This window comes from Camelus ferus, chromosome 7 (assembly GCF_009834535.1).
Source record: "Camelus ferus isolate YT-003-E chromosome 7, BCGSAC_Cfer_1.0, whole genome shotgun sequence".
Taxonomy (NCBI): domain Eukaryota; kingdom Metazoa; phylum Chordata; class Mammalia; order Artiodactyla; family Camelidae; genus Camelus; species Camelus ferus.
This window is the reverse complement of record NC_045702.1, coordinates 47,271,696-47,291,889: the sequence shown is the minus strand read 5'-3', so window position 1 is coordinate 47,291,889 and position 20,194 is coordinate 47,271,696. Positions and strand designations below refer to the sequence as shown.

The following is a 20,194-nucleotide window of genomic DNA, read 5'->3' as shown; positions in this document are numbered from 1 at the left end:
CGTATAAACTAACTCCCACACTCTGTATTATCTTATTTTACAGAGGGAACCAGCGTGTAGGGAAGTGACATACCTACTTTATAAGGCTAAATGAATTAACAACAACTGAAGTAAACTAAATTGCACTCACAGACGTGAAACCTTGGAGCAGTGTGGGGCACACAAAAGGCACCCTTCACCTCGACATACCCGGGCCTGGCCCAGGAAAACACATTACACTGCTGGAGGAAAGGCACACAGGTTCACCTGCACAACCAGAACTGTAAGAAAGCTTGGCTCTGACCCTGGAAAACCAAACAAAACATACTCTCCTCTGTCCTATCTGTTGTTCAGCTTGCTCTCTTTCCAGAAGGAAACCCTATTTTTCATTTCTGAGTCTGAGTCTTAAGAGGCAGAGAGAAGGTGGTGAGGGGTCTACAGAAACCAGAGCTGTGTGGCTACAGGTCCCCTGATCGTCAGCCTGCTTCCCTGCGCCAGGACAGTCTGTGACCTGCACGGGCCCCGCTCCTACCGGGTCCAGCAGCGCCGCTCTCACGTCCTCCCCATAGCGGTTCCGCAGGCACGGCCCGCAGAACTGGCCCCGCACCCCGCCACAGCTCTGGTTCCGACACACCGTCTTGGTGTCAATGGTCTTCTGCCGACACTGGTGGCACGTGTTACCCTGGGGGAGAGAAGGGGAACGTGGGACTTACAGGCAGAGACCCAGAGGCCATACAGACATTCGTAAGTACAACGAAGCACTGCTTCTCCCCTAGAATCAGTGCTGTTTCCCTGGTACAAAGCCTGGCACCCTGTGGTAGCCCGTAAGCACCTTTACTTGTGGGCCAGAGCAGCCTGCTGGGGCAGCTGAGACAGCAGGAGGCTGAGAGGGCAGGAAATGATCAGGTGTTAACAAACCGGGAGAGGCCAGATCCCACGGTGGGTGACTGAGCAGTGACACTCCCCGGGAGACGCCATGGGTCTCCAACCTGGGCCCCAGAAATCTGGTTGCTTTCACCATCAAATCCCCTGGTTTTAAAAAGTGGGCAATTAAACTGAAAACCTTTAACTACTACAGACAGTGTCCCATCATCTAAAAAGGATGCCAAACAAGACAAAGCCATCCTCTAAATCTCCATTTAGAAGAAATTTTAACCCATTTCCTAATAATCAAAGCTAGTCTAGCAAACTTGTTTCTATATAAACCAAAAAGCACATTATTTTTTTCAGTGTTCAAAAAATTGAGCATTTAAAAGATAGTAATTAAAAATGTGCCCTCCCTCCCCGTAGGTAAGATGCGCCTCGCAGAGAGCCCTCTCCCTGGTCTGGTAAGCCGCCGCCTCCTGCGCCGCCTCCTGCCCCACGCACCTCTTCCTCCTCCTCCTCATCCAGATACACAGACAGACAGACAGACAGATATACAGACAGAGACACTAGATTCTTCTTCCTCAAGACAGAAAGACAGAGACACCAGCCTCCTCCTGCATGAGAGAGAGATATACAAGCAGACTGACAAACTAGCCTCTTCCTCCTACTCCATTACATACATACATAGACAGACAGGCAGAAACACTAGCCGCTGCCTCCATTAGATACACAGACTGATAGATAAATACAGAAAGACACACTAGCCACCTCCTTATTAGATAGATACATACATACACACGCACGCACACACACACTACCCTTCTCCTCCTCCATTAGATAGACAGATACATACAGGGAGACACACTAGCTGCCTCCTCCTTGTCCTCCTCCATTACATATAGACAGACCCTAGCCTTCTCCTCCACCTTCATTAGAGAGAGAGAGACAGAGGCAGAGACACGAGCCACCAAAGTCTCTGCCTCCCCCTCCTCAGCTGGATGGGGGGCAGGAGCAGAGAGAACTGGCTTACCTATCTAGCAAGCGCAAGTTTACTGCCAGAGTCATCAGCTGGCTCGAAAGTGTCTGGAAAATGTCTTGTTCCTCTTTGATTGATTTGTAAGAAGGCAGCTCACTACCGTGTTAGATGCTTTCATCTAACAAGCGTTAATGAATACTGATAATGTACCTATCGCTGTGTACCAGTTCAGAGCCCACCCGGGGGAGACAGCACAAGGGTGTAAGCCAAGGTAATTTAAAACAACTCCGCATTTCATATACCAGTGCTGTGGACTGCTAGTATGAGTCACAGTTGTGCAAATTATTCATCAGAAATACTTTACCAGAACTTTATCATAGATTTTATCTCGAACAGTTATGGCCACATTCTCTAAGTCCTCTTCAGTGATATCCTCCACTGGCCGAAAAGAAGATATACGGTGACGTCTTCGATGCCCCTGGCATTTCCCCTGCAAAATGAGCCACAGCACTACTTGGCATTCATAGTTTCAGTGGTTTAAAAAATATATATATATATAAAAGTGTTAAACTCCTCAGAGCTCTAGCACCATTAAAGTTAAGAACTATGTCTCTCTTCTAGTTCCCTGAAATCACTCACTTGCTCAGCCATTTTCTGAACTCGTGCCCTATTGCCAGGCTTCCTCTATGGCCACGTGACACAGGATGATACCTGGGTAGCTCAGGGTGACCTGACCGATTAGTGGTCACCTGCTATAATCTTCGAGGACAGGGGACCGCACTGAACGGCCAAGCCCACAAAGGGGAAGGGTCCAGAGTTTCTTGCTCTGGACTAAAAGCTCTCGAAACTCCCCTTCCTAAAACAGAAAGACTAGGAGTCACTGTATTTCCACAACCAAAACCACAAAACACTTTGGAGCCATCATCAGGCCTTTACTGCCTCCATGGAGATCAAGCTGGGGTCCTAACCACTGAACTGCTCAGCTGCGAGAAGGGACCCTCTCCGGGGCCGACAGCTCAGACCTGGGGTTCTCCTCCGAGTGTCAGCCCAGGAGCACTGGCAGCAGCTGGGAACTTGGCTGAAATGCAGGTGCTCAGCTGCTGCAAACCCAAGTCCGAACCTCAGCTCTTCTAACAAGCCTGGGGGGCACTAAGATGAATGCTCACATGAGAAGACTCCTGCTTAGACATAAAGTGGTCTTATGGTCAGAAAATACCCCACTAATTGTCTTCCTTCTCCTGAAACTGTAAAACTCTTCTGCGAACTTGGCAGCGGAGACGGTGAAGTTCTCCAGGGCGAACTTCTCAGGGGGCCGTGCGCTCCGGGCCGGGTTTGTGCGCCGTGTGAGCTGTCCCTCCGAGAAGGCCCGCCTCACTGTCTTCTTCTTCTGCAAACGAGAGCACACACAGACGCCACCAGGTGCTTTCTTGAATGAAAGCCTTCTGGCAATCAAGTGTCTACATCAGTACCGGAGTACATAATTATACGGCGTTCCACTTACAGAAGCTGAGTTCGGGGTTCTGACTGGGAAGAAATCTGGCATGGAGTTCAATTCCGCCAATAACTGAGCAAGCTGAAATTCAGAACAACAACAAAAAAAGATCTTACATAAATACTGCAAAGTCTGCTTCATCTAACACCTCATCACAAGGCTTCCATTTTGCAGCCACGAGAAACTTAACTAAAGTCATTGACATAAGATCTCAACAGTTGTATTTTTAGCCTCACATGGAAAGATAATTACCTCCACAAGTGAGATTCTGACATCATCATAGGGTTAAAATCTAAGCCCGTTCCTAGTATCTAAGGACGTGACACGAGGAAACCGTCCCGGAAGGACCGAGGCCTAGAGCGTGAGGTTAGAATCATGACTGGGCCACTAATCAGCAGTGTAACCCTGGAACACGCCACCTCGCACACCTGAATCAAGTTTCATCTTGTTCAAAACAGAAAAGGCTCCGCTAGATCATTCTGACAGTCATCTTGAGCTCCAAAACCCTGGCTCTCTTAAGTTGGTTAACTTCTCATCAGTAAAAATAATTTATGAAAACATTCCCAAATACCCAAGAACACCAAATAACATGCCAATCAATTTAAATTAGGATCCGTTTTAGTTTTATATTTACACAAATGTTTATGGGTGTCACTAAAAACTCATGAAGAACATAGTTCTTATTTTAAATATTCAGACAGATATAATCCTAAAAATGTCTCTGTCTTTGGATAAATTTCACCCTAAAGTGGGCTTTATATTTTCTTAAGTAACTTATTAGCCCTGTAATAAAATTGCATATGCAGTATCATTAAGTTTTAAAAGAAGTATAAAAAACACTAAAATACTAAAAGTGATTACATGAGCGTTAGTTATTTTTTAAAATTATGAAGCAAATAGCAGTTACTGACCACACGTAGAAAAAGCAAGTAACACGAAGATTTCACCTTGTTCCATTAATTATTCTGGTGAAAACATTTTTAAGTGACTCAAAACTGCTCTTTTTTTTTTTTAAATACCTGGACCCCTTTCATTCCCTTGAGCTGATGTCCTGAAACATAGCAGTTAGGTTACAAGACGCCTGTCTGACGTGCACAGTGTAACCCCTAAGTGGGCCTCATGACATCTAATTACATGCGGCTGCTTTCTGCGGGGAGCAGGCTCCCTCATCTCGGTTAAAACACCACTGCGTGTTTGAAACTCAATTTGATAAACGATAAGTGGCAATAGATCCTGGCACCGTGGAGGGAGCTAAAAGTGGTCCTGGAGAGTCTCTTTCTGTCCCCAAACCAGAGCTAATCAGGTGACAACGGCTTGGGGTCCAGGAAAAGAGAAAGATCCCACAACACCCAGAGCACACTTCCTGCCCGAAGCCGGAGCCCCGGCAGCAGGGCTGGGCTGTGCGCCCTCACCATGGCCTTGTTCTCCTTGATGTTCACAGTCCTCCTCAGCAGGGCGTCTGAGCTCTCCTGGCCGTCGTCCTCAGACTCAGAGGCAGAATCTCCCCTCTCCTTCCCCTGTCTGCAGCTTGTCTTTCTTCCAAGAGTTGCTTTTTTACTGTCCTGTAAGCATGAGCCAGAAAACAGCGGCTCAGGAGAATTGTTCTTATCAGAATTTTTCGCTAGTTTCTTGCTGGGGAATTGAAAGGCTACTCGAAGGCCAATACTGCTTCTCCGAGGCCTGCTTCTTCTAGGTGTAGCCTTTTCTTCTTCCTCATCTTCCTCGTCCTCACTCACGAAGGATGCTTTACCACCGCTGTCACTCAAATCTGACTCCACGAGCTAATAACACAGAGAGAGAAAAAAAGGCATTGCTTTATCAAGGACCTTCAGAAACACATATGCTTAAAACCACGCTGACTATTTTAGGGGAAAAACGAATAGCTGAAACTGTCTTATTAACAGTTTCTGCTGAATGGATCAGTTAAATGCTCAAGCAGTTTGCTGATGAACAAAATCAAAGAGCATGCTACTGTCCACTCTGGCCGTGCCACACCCTGTGTTCATTCCAAGCACCAGGCTGGAAGCAAAACGCTGACAAGGTGGGGCTCCCCACCCCCACCCTGCCCCAGCGGACCAGCCAAGCTGGCATATCTGGGAGCCAAATAATACAGAAACAGTCCAAGAAAAGAGTATCTTCAGATAAAAATGGGGGGAATCTTGCCTCACACAGCAGAAACAGAACTCAGGAGTAAAAGGAACAGGAGAGCTGACTTCACGTCAGCAAAGTGACCAAGGAGCAGGCAGATGACCTGCCGTCAGGTCCCTGGGGGAACCTTATCCCTAGGGCATGATGGGTCCTCTCTCAAGGGGAGCCCCTCCCTCCTCTGTAACCCGCAGTCACATGGTGAAGTCAGGCAGGCAGCTCGGCTGGGGGCCACAGCCCCCATTCAGTCAGCTGTACCAACCATCAGCCCCCATTTTCAAACTCCACTTGGTGTAGGTCTCCAGCACTAAAACATGACTTGGTTTTTACACATGAGAACACAGTAAGAAGGGAAGGCAAGACATTAGGGTGACAACCCAGTGACGGTGGGGGACATCTCAGATGCAAGGGACTCTTAGCAACAGCAGAGATGGGTTTAAGTATTGAGATCAAAGTCATTGGCTGGGCGTCTTTCCTTGACCACAGGCTGGAAAGTTTAGGCTGGGAACCTCTATCAGGGGCTCCTGACAACGGCGCTGCTGTGAGCATCATCAAGAACAGCACCAGGAGGGGCCCAGGATTCAGTAAATGATTCCGTTTCCTCAGTGACCACCAAATTAAAAGCTGTACTCAAAAATACGGTATAAGAAGAGGGGAAAAAAGCAGGTAATTTCCAAGCCTTCATGTCTGTTATCAATGCACAAAACAAATGAAGCAGAGAGTGAGATTATACTGTACTGATTTATCCATATGTCTTAATATCCTGAACTTTCCATGTTAGTAGCTTTGGAATTCAAAATGATGGGCTGCAGGGGAATCTGTAGTAGAAGACACTGCTAGAGAACCTCAGAAGTATCTCCCCTGATAGGCTTTCCTCATTTATCATAATCATCACCTAACCCACCTCTTTACCAAGGATGTGGAGTAGCTTACCACAAGGGATGAAGTAGGGAAAAGAGCAACTGTAAACCCCAGTGGAGCCTGCAGGAAAGAACCAGGGCCAGACCGCAGCTGTGGCTGTTTCACATCTGGCTAGACGACCACAAGACACCAACATACAGTCAAACCCTACAACCAAGACGGTGGGCTCACCACTTCTCACTAGGGTGGGCAGCAGGGTGGGTGGGCAGACAACGATGCTTGTTTCCTCACTGAATTTTACAATCAAATATGCAGATGGAAGGACCTGCCCTGAGCTAGAAGTTACATCAGAGTCAACATAACATTTTACAACTCATTCCCTAAACGTACAGACTCTGAGGGGGAAAAAAAAGACTGGGGGTCATTTACTTTCCTATGCTGGAAACAAATTCTTGGAAGATCGCAACATTACTGAGCTAAAGAGCAGCAGATAAATAAGTAAGAGTAGATGATACCCATTAGGGTTTGGAAGGATCTCAGTGTTCTCAATGGCAAGAAACTGGAGACTTGCTGGCCAGAACATACGAATTGCCATGCAAATGGCTTCGGTAAAGAAAGCCTAGGGGGATGGGGGGCAGTGCCTACAGGTTGGCACAGCTCCACACTGCTTTTCACAGAACAAAAATCGCCATCAAGCAGGGCAGCCTGCCATTAGGGCTTTTGGGCCTTAACGGCCCCCCAGGATAAGGTGAGGGACAAAGCAGCCCTACTGCTTATGACTCTCCTTCACCCGTCTACACAAATTCCACGCCGGAAGTGGCTCCTCAGGAGCTCCTGAACATGAAGAAGCTCAACCTCTCTGCCCTTTATCTTGATACCGAAGGAGGAAGTGGTGAATTGATTTTGAGATAAATGTATGCTATTTTTCAGTTTGTAGAAAACAATTTTATGCCCTCTACTCACCCAAATCCAAAGGCTGTTCTTCAGTTACCCTGGGATCCAAATCCTAGTGGGCAGTAAACTGGCCTAAACACACGGAGTAAATGGAACAGCTCAACCACCAGCTGTCCGGGTAGCACAGGGCTGAGGGCACCCTGCCCGCAGGAACCAGGCAGGCCCGGGCCGTCTGCATCACTACGCAACAGGTCAGCACAGAGAGCTCAGGTCTGCACCACAGCTACATTTCTGCCAAATTCACTTCAAACTGAAGAGCATGACTTTGCACCCAACAAGAACTGACTTTCAGGAACTTGTTACTCCCAGACAGACCCTCCTCTTTTCAGATAAAAGAGGTTCAAGAAAGTCTGAAATACAATCTTTGATAAGGACAATAAGGGACACCTGGGACACACTCCCTCAACTCCCAAGGCACCCAGGGAAGACAACTGGGCTTTCTCTAAGAGAATGATGGACTGGTGGACCAGGGATTCGCCTCAGAATAGCAATTTTTACATTTTTTGTTAACTGGCTTCTAAGTTGAACACATAAGAAAAAGTTAAAATATTTTCATCTGTCAAATGACTTCTTTCAAGTAAAAACACAGAACTAAAAATATTACAACCCACACTCCCTCATGTTGGTAATTATTACCATTACTTCTGGGTTACTATTAACATTCAGATCACTCTGCGTAAATCCTTCAAAATCTTCCGTCTCTGAGTCAGTGTCCTCTATAAAAATTCTTCTCAGCTCTTCTGTGAAGTATTTGGAATGGAAGCGCACATCCTGCTAAATTAAAAACACACACGTCAGGGGGAAGAGAGAAGCACAGAGGTTTCCCGGGGCTGGAGGCAAGGAGGGGGTTCCTGTGTAATGGGCACAGAGTCTCCGTGTGAGACGATACAAACATTGTGGAACTAGACACTAGTGACAGCCGCCAAGGCTTGTAAATGTACTTAACATCACTTAATGTTTCACAGGCAAGAAACTGGGGACTTACCTGCAAGTGAAAATGGTTAAAATGGTCAATTTTCTGTTATGTATATTTTACCACAGTAAAACACATTTATACATATTTTCTAAAGCTTATAGAAATTTAGACCCACAAATTGAACAATTTCAAAAAAATCAGAATGTCCACAGCGTCCATCAGCTTCTTGTGTGACCCCCAAGTGTTGATGGAACTGTTTCTCCTGCAGGGCAGCCCAGCAGGAACGTCTGCTCTCACACAGAACCGAACACACAGGGACGAAGACATGGGGAGAGGCCCCCCCACCGCCCCCACGTGCTGGCTCTCCCTCCTCACAGACATCCCAAGCCGTCTCCTCCAAGGGGAGCAATTCTCATGCACAGACAGCAAGCTTCCCTGGAGGAAAGGGCTGGAGACTTCCACTCCCTCCCCGCCCACTGCTGAGGAGACACAGTTGCTCCCCCGCTGGCTCCCACTGGATGGGATGGATGGAAAAGCTGCAGCCCTCCCACCCCCAGGAGTCCCCCCACAGGAGGCGAGAGGCCAGCCACCACCGCAGGGAGCGAGTGAGCCCAAGGAAAGAGATCATATGGCTGCTCTTAGAAAGATACTTTCCAATAATGACTTTTTCTTTTGAACTAATAAAAATAAATGGCATACTTGGAAGAAAGGAGAGGAGAAAGCAAAAACTGTCCTACAGAAAGGAGAGCCACGAATCAGCCTCCTCCAAGCTGGCAGCCAGGCCTGGAGTCCGTGTTCACAGCTGCCGTTGACGTCTCTCCCTCCCACACCCGATATAGCAGTGACCCCTCATCACACCACATTTGGTTGGAGAATCTTTATCTCCCCCCGCCCTTGCCTTTCCCTGACTTTAATTATATCCTTCTTCGAGCTCCGATAATCTCTGGAGAAAAATAGATATAATAGACGAGTGGAAAAACTTCTAGGGGGATACAGAAAGAAATGTCTACATCCGGCATTTTTTTAAGCTTAGAAATGTCTCCTATGAATTATTATGGGTAATTGGAATGAGTGTGCTCAGAGCTAAATTACTTTGTTCCTTTGTTGATAGCTGTGGTGCAGCTGCTTAAAAAGAATACACAAAAGGGAAGTTTCTTTGAAGTGAAATTCAGATTGTGTTTCAGGGAGACCCAACGTCGGCACTGGCGCACACACTGTGCAAGTTCACGCGGCTTCTCTCGGCTGGTTAAAATGGACCACGGGCGTGTGGGGTCAGGGAGGGGTGGGGGAGCAGCAGGCCAGGGTTTACTACGAGGGATGAATGGTGCACGGTTGGCTCCCAAGGAAACCCACCCTGAACCTGCTCCCTCCGAGGGCAGGAAACATCTGGCTCACAGAGCCCTGTGCCGGCCATGTGTGCATTTCATCCTCTCCCCAAGTCCCTGCTGGGGGCCCGACGAGAACAGAACATGTCTTGGAGTAGCAAGTTCCAAGCTGCCAGTCCTCTGGCTCTGCCTGTGCTTTGAGCTGGCCTCACAGGGCAGCAGTCAGCCTGGGAGAGATCAGCATCTTTGGTGGCTGGTTCTGATGGAGAAAAACAACTCAGCCACAGTCCTCAACCAAGGCCTGAGCTTTTATTCTCCTTATTTCACCTGGTGTAAAAATCATCTTTGATAGGGGCCTGTGCAAAGCAAATGCCGACTCCACAGCCTCCTGCATTCTGGGTTACAGCCCTCACACAGCTCTTTGCTCTCTGGAATCTGGCACTGCTCAGAACACTCCTCACGGTGGACCCAACAGGCTCTACTCCCCCTCACCCCTCACTGCCTGACCACACTCGCACGGAGGGACTGGTGATTTCTGAGTAAGGGAGGAAGGTGACCAGAACTCAGCTCTACAGCTGAGGCAAGGGCTGTGAGAACCATGGGAGCAGAAGAGAGGAGAGAAGGGAAGGGATGGAGGTAAGAATGGGGCAGAAGATTCATCAATTCCTACCAGGGAGTTGAGGAGATGGGGAAGGAGCAGGAGGGGTCGAGAACTCCAAAGATGGAGCTAGCGATGGGGAAGCCAGACAACCAGGGGAGGCAACACGGTGAGTTTCAGATCTACCTCAAACAATCAGGACAGATCCACGTGGCCGTCAGAAGTACATCTGGGGCTGGAGAGACGAGCCAAGCCATACAGAACTAGGAGGGAATGGATGATACCACGCCAGTCATGGAGATCTTTACAGTGGAAAGGGCTGAAGACAAATCTTGGAGAACATCCATACATGGGGACAGGACGTAGACAGGATGACAAAGAACAAAACGTGTGAGAGAGAGAGAGGGGAGTGGGAGCAGGTGGCTGACGGGGTCAAACACTGCAGAAGCTCCAGTAAGGCGAGGACCCCATACACGGCCATCAGGCTGGCTCTTCACTCACATAATAACTACTTCTGTCCTCTCCTTGCACAGTGTAAGGTGGGTGGGTTGAATTTACAGTTTTTAAGAGAGGCCGTGGTGCAGAGGGAATGAGGAATTCTGAGGGCCACAATGAACTCAGAGGAAAATGCCACGAAGGCTGGATATTCTGACTGGTCATGCTCTTGCCAAGGCACAACATAAACCTCCAGCAATCTACCTCTCAGAGGGCTGCAACTCATGTTTGCCACAGATCAAAGTAAGTAAAGACAGAATAACACTGTCCCCAGCAATTCCCAGAGTGCGGTGTGGGCAGAGCCAGGCTGCAGGAGCACAGAGGCGCAGTGTCTCAGGGTAACCATGCAGCCCCCCACGCTATCACCGCGGGGCCAGCCCTCCCCTGCCAGCTGCGTGAGAGCCTTGCTACAGCCTCACCCCCGAGGGGGCAGAAGAGAATGGATTTGATCATGTGAGGTCGTCTTTATGGGAAAAAAAAATTATCATACACAGAAAGGATTTAAATAGCAAAACTGAGCAAGGTACTCTCATTAGTTTCCTTGAAACATGATGACATAACATAACATTAATAAAATGCTCAGCAGTGAAATGACATCACCAATCACAGACCATGTTCCAATAAAAGGATACCCAAACCAAGATCCAGGATCCCAGATGGACCCGCCTTCCTTGAGAGAAGGTATCCATACCTGCTTCCCCGACTCCAGGGAGTCAAAACTATCACAGCTCTCCTCTGATGAGAGGGTTTCCATGGGAACATCGTCTCGGAATCCGACAAACTCTTCATCATCACTGGGGGCGTTAAAGATGTCAGCCACTTCTTTAGGGATCTGTTTTGGATTGAAAAAAGAATTATCAAACCAAGGGCCATTAGGATCAGTTAGGGAAATTTTCTAGAGGAGTAGGAATTACCATCCTATAAGTTTATCAGTTTGCCATGGTTGCCCAGAAGACCCCAAAAACCTTGAGCAAAGTGTACCTCAGCTGATACCTCAAGGGAAGGGGTGGAAGAGGACAGAACTCCTTTCTCAAATTCTAGGGATATATTCTATGTCACAGGGAATGTCAAGGCCATGCCTAGATAAAAGCCATTTTTGATCTCTTGGAAAAAAAAAAAAGAAAATAGACCATTGGTGTCTGAGAAATCAATGATCTAATTTTCTCCTATAGTGCATGTGTCTTTGAATGTCATCCATGTCAAAAAGATTCCTTAAGATAGTACTAAGCTCCTCTTTTAATTCCCACCTATAGTTCTTTATTCTTCTGTTCTTTGTTACATGAAAATTCACACAAAGAAATAGAGCTTTCCTTCTTTTCTATATCCTGAATCAATCGAAGCAGTTTAAAATTAATTCTATTAAATGCTATTACAGGCAATTATTCCCAGAGAGAATGTTGTCAGCACATTTAATATAACGAATATGTACCTATCTGCTGAGAACTCATTCTTGTATGCTGACAACATTTTTGCACCCAACTCTCTATTTTGAAAAAGTTCAAACACACAGAAAGTTGAAAGAATAGCATGAACATCTGTATATGCTTCATCTGGAACCCCCATTTGCTTTTTTTCCCCCTCTCTCTTTCAACAAATACTAGGTTGAACCTTAGGCATTGGCTGATACCTGAATGTTTCCAGCCTAGGAAAACAGCGACTTAATATGAGGCAACCTAATCCACATGTTTAATTTGCAGACATCATACAGTTCACCCTAAAATACTTCAGCGCACACCTCCCAAGAGTAAGGACATTGTCCTACAGAACCATGAAGCCATAATCATGGCTAAAATAACACTAATTCTATAATATCATTTGCTATGAGTCCATATTCAAATGTCTGCACTCTACCCAAAATGTCTTTCACAATTTTTAAGGGCAAAAGGGCTCTGTCCACTCAAGCATGGATCATGCACTGTGTTTGACTGTTTATGACACTGTTTTTTTGTCACTTTTCATAACGCTGACATTTTTTAGACGGCCGAAGACAAGTGCCTTGTAGAATGTCATCCATTCTAAGCTCATCTGATTGTTTTCTTGATACGGTCAAGTTAAATATTACTGGCAACAATTCTCTACAAATGACATGTACTTCTCAAGGCATCACATCAGGAGGCACAAATGTCAAGCTGCCCCCTATTAATTAGCAGTATTTTTAAATTTAATTATAAAAGTTTCAACTATATTCGTAAGCAGATGGAACAGAACAGTATCATGAACACACATGTGGGCTCCTGAGCAATTATCTGTCCATGGCTAATCTTGTTTCATCTGTATCCCTCCCCAACTGCCCTACTTCCAAATTAATTAAAAGCAATTGTAGACATAGCATCACTTCACTTCATATTACCAGCAAATACAGTCTGTATCTACAGTTACTACCAACTCGTTTTTTTAAACTCATGGTTTATTTGGATTATGATCCAAATAAGGACCATACACAGGTCAGTAGGTCTCAAGTCCTTTCATGTGTCTACTTCACGTTTCACTTCTTCTCGTGACTTATTTTTGAAGAAATTGGGTTATCTGACTGTAGAGTCTGCCAGAGTCTGGAAGGTTTTTTTGTCTTATGGTTTTTGCAGCCCCAAGACAGCATTTAACGGACTCCTCCATCCCTTTGGGTTTCTTGTAATTTGGTAGTTAAATCTAGAGTCTCGGTCAGATTGAAGTTTGCTTCTTTTTGACCAGACTTCCTCATGAGCAGTGCTGCATCCTTGCCTCAGAAAGCCCACACGTCTGGTTGTCTTTTTAGTGGTGATGCTGTTTGATCACCAAGTTAATGTGGGACCTGCCAGATTTCTCCTTAGCAAAAACACCTTTACCCCTTTGTCCTTAACCAGTAATAATGAGGGTGATGCCTGAGGTTCTGCGAATATCCTTCTCCCTGCTAACTTTTCACTCAGTAGCTTCACTACCCACTGATAACTCTTTCCTGAATCAATTACCATTTTAGAGGTTGCAAATCAGTGATTTTCAAATACTAATCATCCTCACACATTAGGTGGCAATCTTCTGTAACACAGTATTGTCTTTCTGTCTCTCCCTCCCTCTTTCTTCCTCTCCTCTCCTTCACAGGTAGATTCTTGGCTTTTTGTGGGCTTTTTTTTTTTTAAGTGTTATAACCCATTACTGTGCCATTATTCTTTCTGATGCTCAAATTGGCCAAATTTGGCCACTCGGAGCTCCTTCAAGCCAGCTTCTGTGTCTTAATAGTCTTTGAGCACCTCCTTGCTCTGTGACACAGCAGGAGTGCCAGGCTGGCCCAGTACTTCACCTGCCCCAGATATCGAATCAGCCACTTCTCCAAGGAGCCCTGGCATTTAGAAATCGAGATCTGAGACCTAGGAGTGCTCTTGGATAGGTAATTCTCATTGCTTTGACTGGACAGAGCGAGGGTGTTTTAAACACCTTACATCTAAACTCACAGTAACATCTTGAATTCAAACCCAACACAACAGGATTCTTCCTCATCTGCCTCAATCTCACATTAGTACTTCCCTTCCCCGACAGTGAAAACCCCGATTCCCAGTACTTCTCACGTACCTACCCATCTGCTTTATCCACAACACACACAAAACAATTTCACACCTGCCCCACTAACACCACTACCAGCATCACTGCCAATAACGAATCAAGTTCAAGATTTCATTGGGGTTCCTTCTACCCTCGGAATGCAGTCCTGCTACATACTAGACCTTTTCTCTGAGATAACCAGACTGTTGTACTTTATGTGCACTTCACGTTGCTTCATGTAGTGTATTAAAGAGATGCTCTTAAGGGTCGGGATTTTAATAAAACAATTTTTACTGCTACAATAAGACGTTCCCATGTGCAATGCATTTTCTTTTAAAACTGAGTGCACAGAAGTGAAGAACGCAATGACCACCAGGACAGTTTGGTGCCACTGCCTTGATTCATGCTAAGGACAAGCAGTTTTCTCTGCCTCTGCTTTGGCACCATCAGTGCAAATATCAACACGGCAAACAACATGGCAAAAAAGGGCAAATAATGTCTTAATATTAGTATGACAATAACTGTCCTCTTGGAACCCTAAAAGTGTTTTGGGGTTCCCCAGACAATACTCTAAATAACCACCATACCAGCAGACACAGAGGCGTGTATTCAAAAATTACTTGGATTCTTTGGAGTCTTTTTTCTGTGTACTGAATGAACTTTACAGTCATGTTCACTTGACAGATCGCTAATCCCTAATCTACTTATTTTTATCATGGTTTTAATGCTTCTTGTTTAAAAATGATTAGAAACTTAATGGTTCAACCAAAGAAAGTTTAACGTTTCTTTTTGAGACAACACAAATCCAGAAACTGAATACAAGATTAATGATGTCAGAGGGTTAATTACAAACCATCTAATGAAATCACTGCAAGAGACAAACAAGGAGACACAGAATTAGAGTTCCACTAACAACAGGAAAAAAAAAAAACCTATAACATTTATGCTAAGCAGCAGCTCCTAAACAAAGCCTAACTCTGAGATGGTTCTTGGGAGAAAAATTTAAACTTTTCATAAGAAGGTAAATTTAACAGTATTTGGCACCCTGATCTTTTCAAAGTTATCTTTCGTTGTTGTTCAGCCAACAGAGCCAATACTCCAAGAAAATACGTGTACTAGAGAAACACATGATACTTACGAAAGTGTAAGTATGTTAAGACTTCATATAACAGCCAGCAAGTTCAGTCCCTGGAGCGGCACTTTCTGATTTATCACCATTCTGTGAATTAAAGACCCCGCTGGCCTGGACGCCTGTTTTAACCTAATGGGTTAAAGGAGGAGGAGCACCCAATGCAGTAACTTACTGGAAGCACCAGTAAGAAATGGAGAGGCTGCTGATACAAATAAATTGCTTCCAGGGGCAACTGCATTAGTCCCCGGGCTATTGTTGTGGCCCCAAGGCCTGCTTCTGCCCACTTCCTCCTTCTGACCTCTGCATCTGCTCCGGAGGGGCCAGTCAGGGGGCTGTAATTACTGCTTAGGGACAAAAGGAGAGAACACACTTTCGAAAAAGCAAAACCCACTACCCATCCTTGGGGAGTACAGGGCTCTGCTTCTTGCCTAACTTCAAAAAGCATTAAGAGAAGAGTTTCAGACAGTCGCCAAGCCCCAGGATTTAGCAAATCTCTGAAATATTCAAGTGTCTTCAGCGCAACACACTGTTCAACACATGCAACAAAGATGGTAAGATCTGCCTGAGAGGGACCGGATAAAAGAGGACTGAGAGGGACACTTCTAATGTGTGACCGGTTCAACAACACAGCAATCTATTAGGCCCGAGGATTTGTCACTTTCCTGTTCCATTCAGCACTCATTTACTCGGTAGCTGCACGGTCTGGACAGAGCACAACAGACTTTTACCCCCAGAGCTTATGTTCCATCTGATTACATCACCAATCATATAAGACCCACCAGAGCAAACCCCCAAAAAGGCAAGTAACTGAAAATATAAAATATTCCCAACCAGGGGTTATGCTTATAGGAGTCCATCTTGCACAGTATTAGCATAGTGGCAATCTAGCTAACCAGAAAGAAATCAAAAAAATCCTCTTCTGAAAGTGAGAAGACTTTTATTATTCAAAATTATTTTTTTTAAATACACACATTTCTGCCATTGCTTTCCTACACACCATAGCATCTGTTCACTCCATCCTTGTTGGGATTACGTGAGTATCGTCAAAGGTCAAGTGGGGAACCAAGATTCAATTCTTCAACCAGGACACAGGCACAAGGATGGAGTCCCCGGCACCTCACGCAGGGGTAAATCCTTGCCTGCATCTGACCTAGCTGTCCTTTTCCTAGGGAAGGGGTAGCTCCCTACGAAAGGTGTGCTGGGTCAAAGCATACACTTTGTGACAATCCTATACAAGAGGAACTAAAGATTTTCACTCAGAATTCCAGGGCGTCTATATACAAAGCAGTCAGATTCACAGCACCTCTCTCAGAAAGGACTGCAGATCCCTGTGAACTACCTTGGGGCTCATCTCGGGAACAAAGAATGCAAACTCAACAGACCGTGGGGCCAAGCAGGTGGGTGAATAAGGCAGCAGCTCAGAGAAGGGCTACGTGGGACAATGCTGGCCTGAGTCTGGGAAGGGCAGCCACTCCTGCACCCCAGCAGATCCCTGCCTCACAGGAACAGGGTCCAGTACGCCCAACCTTCACCCTCCCCAGAGAAGCTAGGAACCTGAGTCTTGGTGACACATCTCCCAATTATAAAAACGTCGGCTTTTCTAATGTAAGGGCCAAATGCTTACTGGCTGGATCTCAAACTTGTCCAGGGAAGGCACACAGCAGAACTCATGGTGCTTTGTGGAACAGCAAGGAAATCTCAAATGCCAAAATTTCAAATATTACCAACAGTGTATCTATTACCGCCCAGTAGTAATAGCACTGCACACCAAAGTGTTAAGAAAATTAAAAGAAAAACTCTAAATTAAAAATAGCCCTTCCCTTCTTCACAGCAGCACTATTCCCAAAAGCCACAAAGTGGGGGCAACCCAAGGGTCCATCGACAGATGAATTGATAAACAAAAATTACTCACCCTTGAAAGGGAAGGAAATCCTACAAATTTTGAATCATTACACTGTACATCTGAAACTCACATAACGTTACAGGTCAATCTCACTTCAACACAATTTTTTAAAAAAACAAAAAACCACGACAGAGTCTGAATCAGTCGGTCAGGGGTGAGGCCTGAGTTCTGTATTTCTAACAAGCTCCCCCTGCTCTAGTCTGCAGAGCACGCTTTGAATACAGAAGCTCCAGCCCATTTCCTGTTCCTTTCTTGTGGGATGTGACTTTTCCTACTTCATACTAGCTCTTTATGAACACGTCTCAACTTCTTTACTATAGGCAGTTGATTCTCAGAGCAGACTCTGCATCTCTTTGGCATCTGTCTCTCTCACCCTGTCCCTCCAGCACCAAGAACAGAAAAAATAGAGTCTCATACACTCAGAGGTCCTTACTAAATATGTGAGTCACTGATGAGCACCATCAATTAATTTTAAAAAAGTAAACTTAAAAATTAAGTATAATTTTTTTTATAATCAAGGCTTTTCTGTATTTCAAAGATATCTAAATTCATTCTTCCTGGATAAAAAAAATACCACCTCTGAGCCAGGAGGAACATATTTCTCATCATTTAGTTTGTAAAGGAAACGAAACTGAGATTCTCTTTAAGGCCAATTGATTCAAGAGCTGATTTTGATAAAGCTTGAAGAAATGTTTCTTATTCCAGGAACACTAATGTGTATTTCACCTGGAAACAAGTTTCATTTTAAGCCCTCAGGTGCAGTACAAGAGAAATTCGTGCACACTATCGTGTTTTCCTTATTAAGCATTTTGAAAGCAATTTTGATAGCAAGGATGGCAGAATTTGCACAGTGCACTGTCTCGCATCTGTGGAAGGAGACCCTCTGCACAGAGGAAATCCTTCCTTCAACCCACCACAAAGGAGTTGTTTCATATTATTTTCTACCACAAAGAAGGTCAGTTCTTTAAGTCTCTAATGATTAAATTGGTTGGTCCATAAGAAACGCACATACCTTGCACCATTTACAAAAACTAATTCAAAATGGATCAGATCTAAATATAACACCTAAAACAAAAACACTTCTAGAAAAGAACAGAGAATAGGAGAAAATCTCTGTGGCCCTGGATTAGGCAAAGAATTCTTAGACACAACATCAAACAATACAGATTTTTAAAACGTACAATTTAGACAATTAAAATTAAGAACTCCTGCTCTTCAAAAAAACACTGTTAAGGGAATGAAAAGCCAACAGACTAGGAGAAAATATCTGCAAATCATTTATCTAAGACCTATACCAAGAATATACAAAGAACTCTCAAAAAGTCAATAATAAAAACAAATAACCCAATTTAAAAATGGGCAAAAGAGGTGAGCAGACACTTCATCAAAGATACATGTATGGCAAACAAACACCTGAAAAGATGTCCAACATCCACGGTCACTAGGGAAATGCAAAATAAAACTACAACGAGATACAACTACCTACCTAACAGAAGGTCTTTAAAAAAACATGACAATACCAAGTGCTGACAAGGACGTGGAACAACTGGCACATTCATAAACTGCTGGGAGAAATGCAAAATGGTAGGGCTACTTTGGAAAACAATTTGGCAGTTTCTTACAAAGGCTTTAATATCCACAAAACACAAAAATCTCTTACAATGCAAAAACAACAACAAAAAAACACTCAAAAAATGGGAAAAGGACTTGACAGACATTTCTCCAAAGACGATATACAAATGGACAACTACATAAAAGATATTCAATATCATTAGTAATTAGGGAAATACAAATCACCAGGTACCACATCACATCCTCTAGGATGGCTTTAATCCAATAACACAGGTTGGCGGGGGAAGTGCTGGCCAAGATATGGAGAAATTATAACACTTGTACATGGCTGTTGGGAATGTAAAATGGTTTAGCCGCTATGCCAAACAGTTTGGTGGTTCTTCAAAAAGTCAAACAGAATTACCATATGATATGACCCAGCACTTCCCCTCTTGGGTATATAACCGAAGAAATGAAAATAGGTCTTTCAAATACATGCACATGCATGTTCATAACAGCACTATTCACAGTAGCCATAAGGTGGAAATAACCCAACTTTCCAGCACAGACGAATGGATTAAAAAAAATGCAGTATACACAATATACAATAGAATATTACTCAGCCATAAAATATATATTACACAATGGATTATTATTCAGCCATAAAAAGGAATGGAGTACCTGTTCATGCTGCAATGCAGATAAATCTGGAAGACATGCTAAGTAAGAAAAAAAGGTCACATATAATATGATTCCATTTAGGTGAAATATCCAGAAGCCAAAAGCAGATTAACAGTTGCCAGAGGCTGGAGGACAGAGAAATGGGGAGCAACCGCTAAACAGGCAAAAGGTTTCACTTTAGGGTAATTAAATGCTTTGGACTAGACAGAGGCTGTGGGTGTACAACACTAAGAATGTACTTAAATGCCAATGAGTTGTTCACTTTTAAATGGTTAATTTGATGTTACGTGAATTTTTCCTAAATCTTTAAAATCTAAACTCATTATAATAAACTAAAGACTTGTTCTCTCACTATTCAAACATACTTACAATTATGTGAAAGTAGGCAAGTGGTTTACCATGTACTCTGAATCATATGCAGACTGCAGCTCCTTACCAGCACGGCAACTAGTCTGTCTTGTCTGCACGGAGCACAGTGCCAAGCACACAGTCAAGCTCCCCAGAGCTCCCTCTACAGGCCTGTCTCCGCACAGCAGCTGCGGGGCCTTCTGAATTAAGTTCCCACTCCCCTGCCCCCACAGGATTCCCCCCCTACACACACCACCGTCCCTCCAGGACCTCATGCCTTTCCACTCAGCCTGCTCAAATGCCCTCCAATCACAACAGTCCCTTTGTTATTTCTTGAAGGGACCAAGCACATTCCTGCCTCGAGGCCTCTGCCTGCTCTACAGACAGACAAAGCCAGTCTCTTTACCTTCAGGTCTTCCTGCTCAAGTGTCTCCTCAGTAAGGACTACCACCCCTGAC

General features: G+C 44.8%; 1 protein-coding gene across 5 annotated transcripts in view; it reads right to left on the bottom strand.

Moving 5' to 3' along the window:
• CDCA7L (cell division cycle associated 7 like) overlaps window positions 1-20,194 on the bottom strand; it is a 38,284-nt gene that overhangs the window by 2,618 nt on the left and 15,472 nt on the right. For 3 of the 5 annotated variants that reach the window (XM_032483870.1, XM_032483874.1, XM_032483873.1), the window contains exons 2-8: window positions 11,300-11,440; window positions 7,911-8,048; window positions 4,727-5,095; window positions 3,324-3,395; window positions 3,039-3,209; window positions 2,187-2,312; window positions 512-661 (exon numbers count right to left, since the gene is read on the bottom strand). In XM_032483870.1, the coding sequence (XP_032339761.1) occupies window positions 512-661; window positions 2,187-2,312; window positions 3,039-3,209; window positions 3,324-3,395; window positions 4,727-5,095; window positions 7,911-8,048; window positions 11,300-11,440 (1,167 nt within the window). The remainder of the gene's footprint in view (window positions 1-511; window positions 662-2,186; window positions 2,313-3,038; window positions 3,210-3,323; window positions 3,396-4,726; window positions 5,096-7,910; window positions 8,049-11,299; window positions 11,441-20,194) is intronic. The other 2 variants (XM_032483872.1, XM_032483871.1) reach the window with 2 other exon arrangements.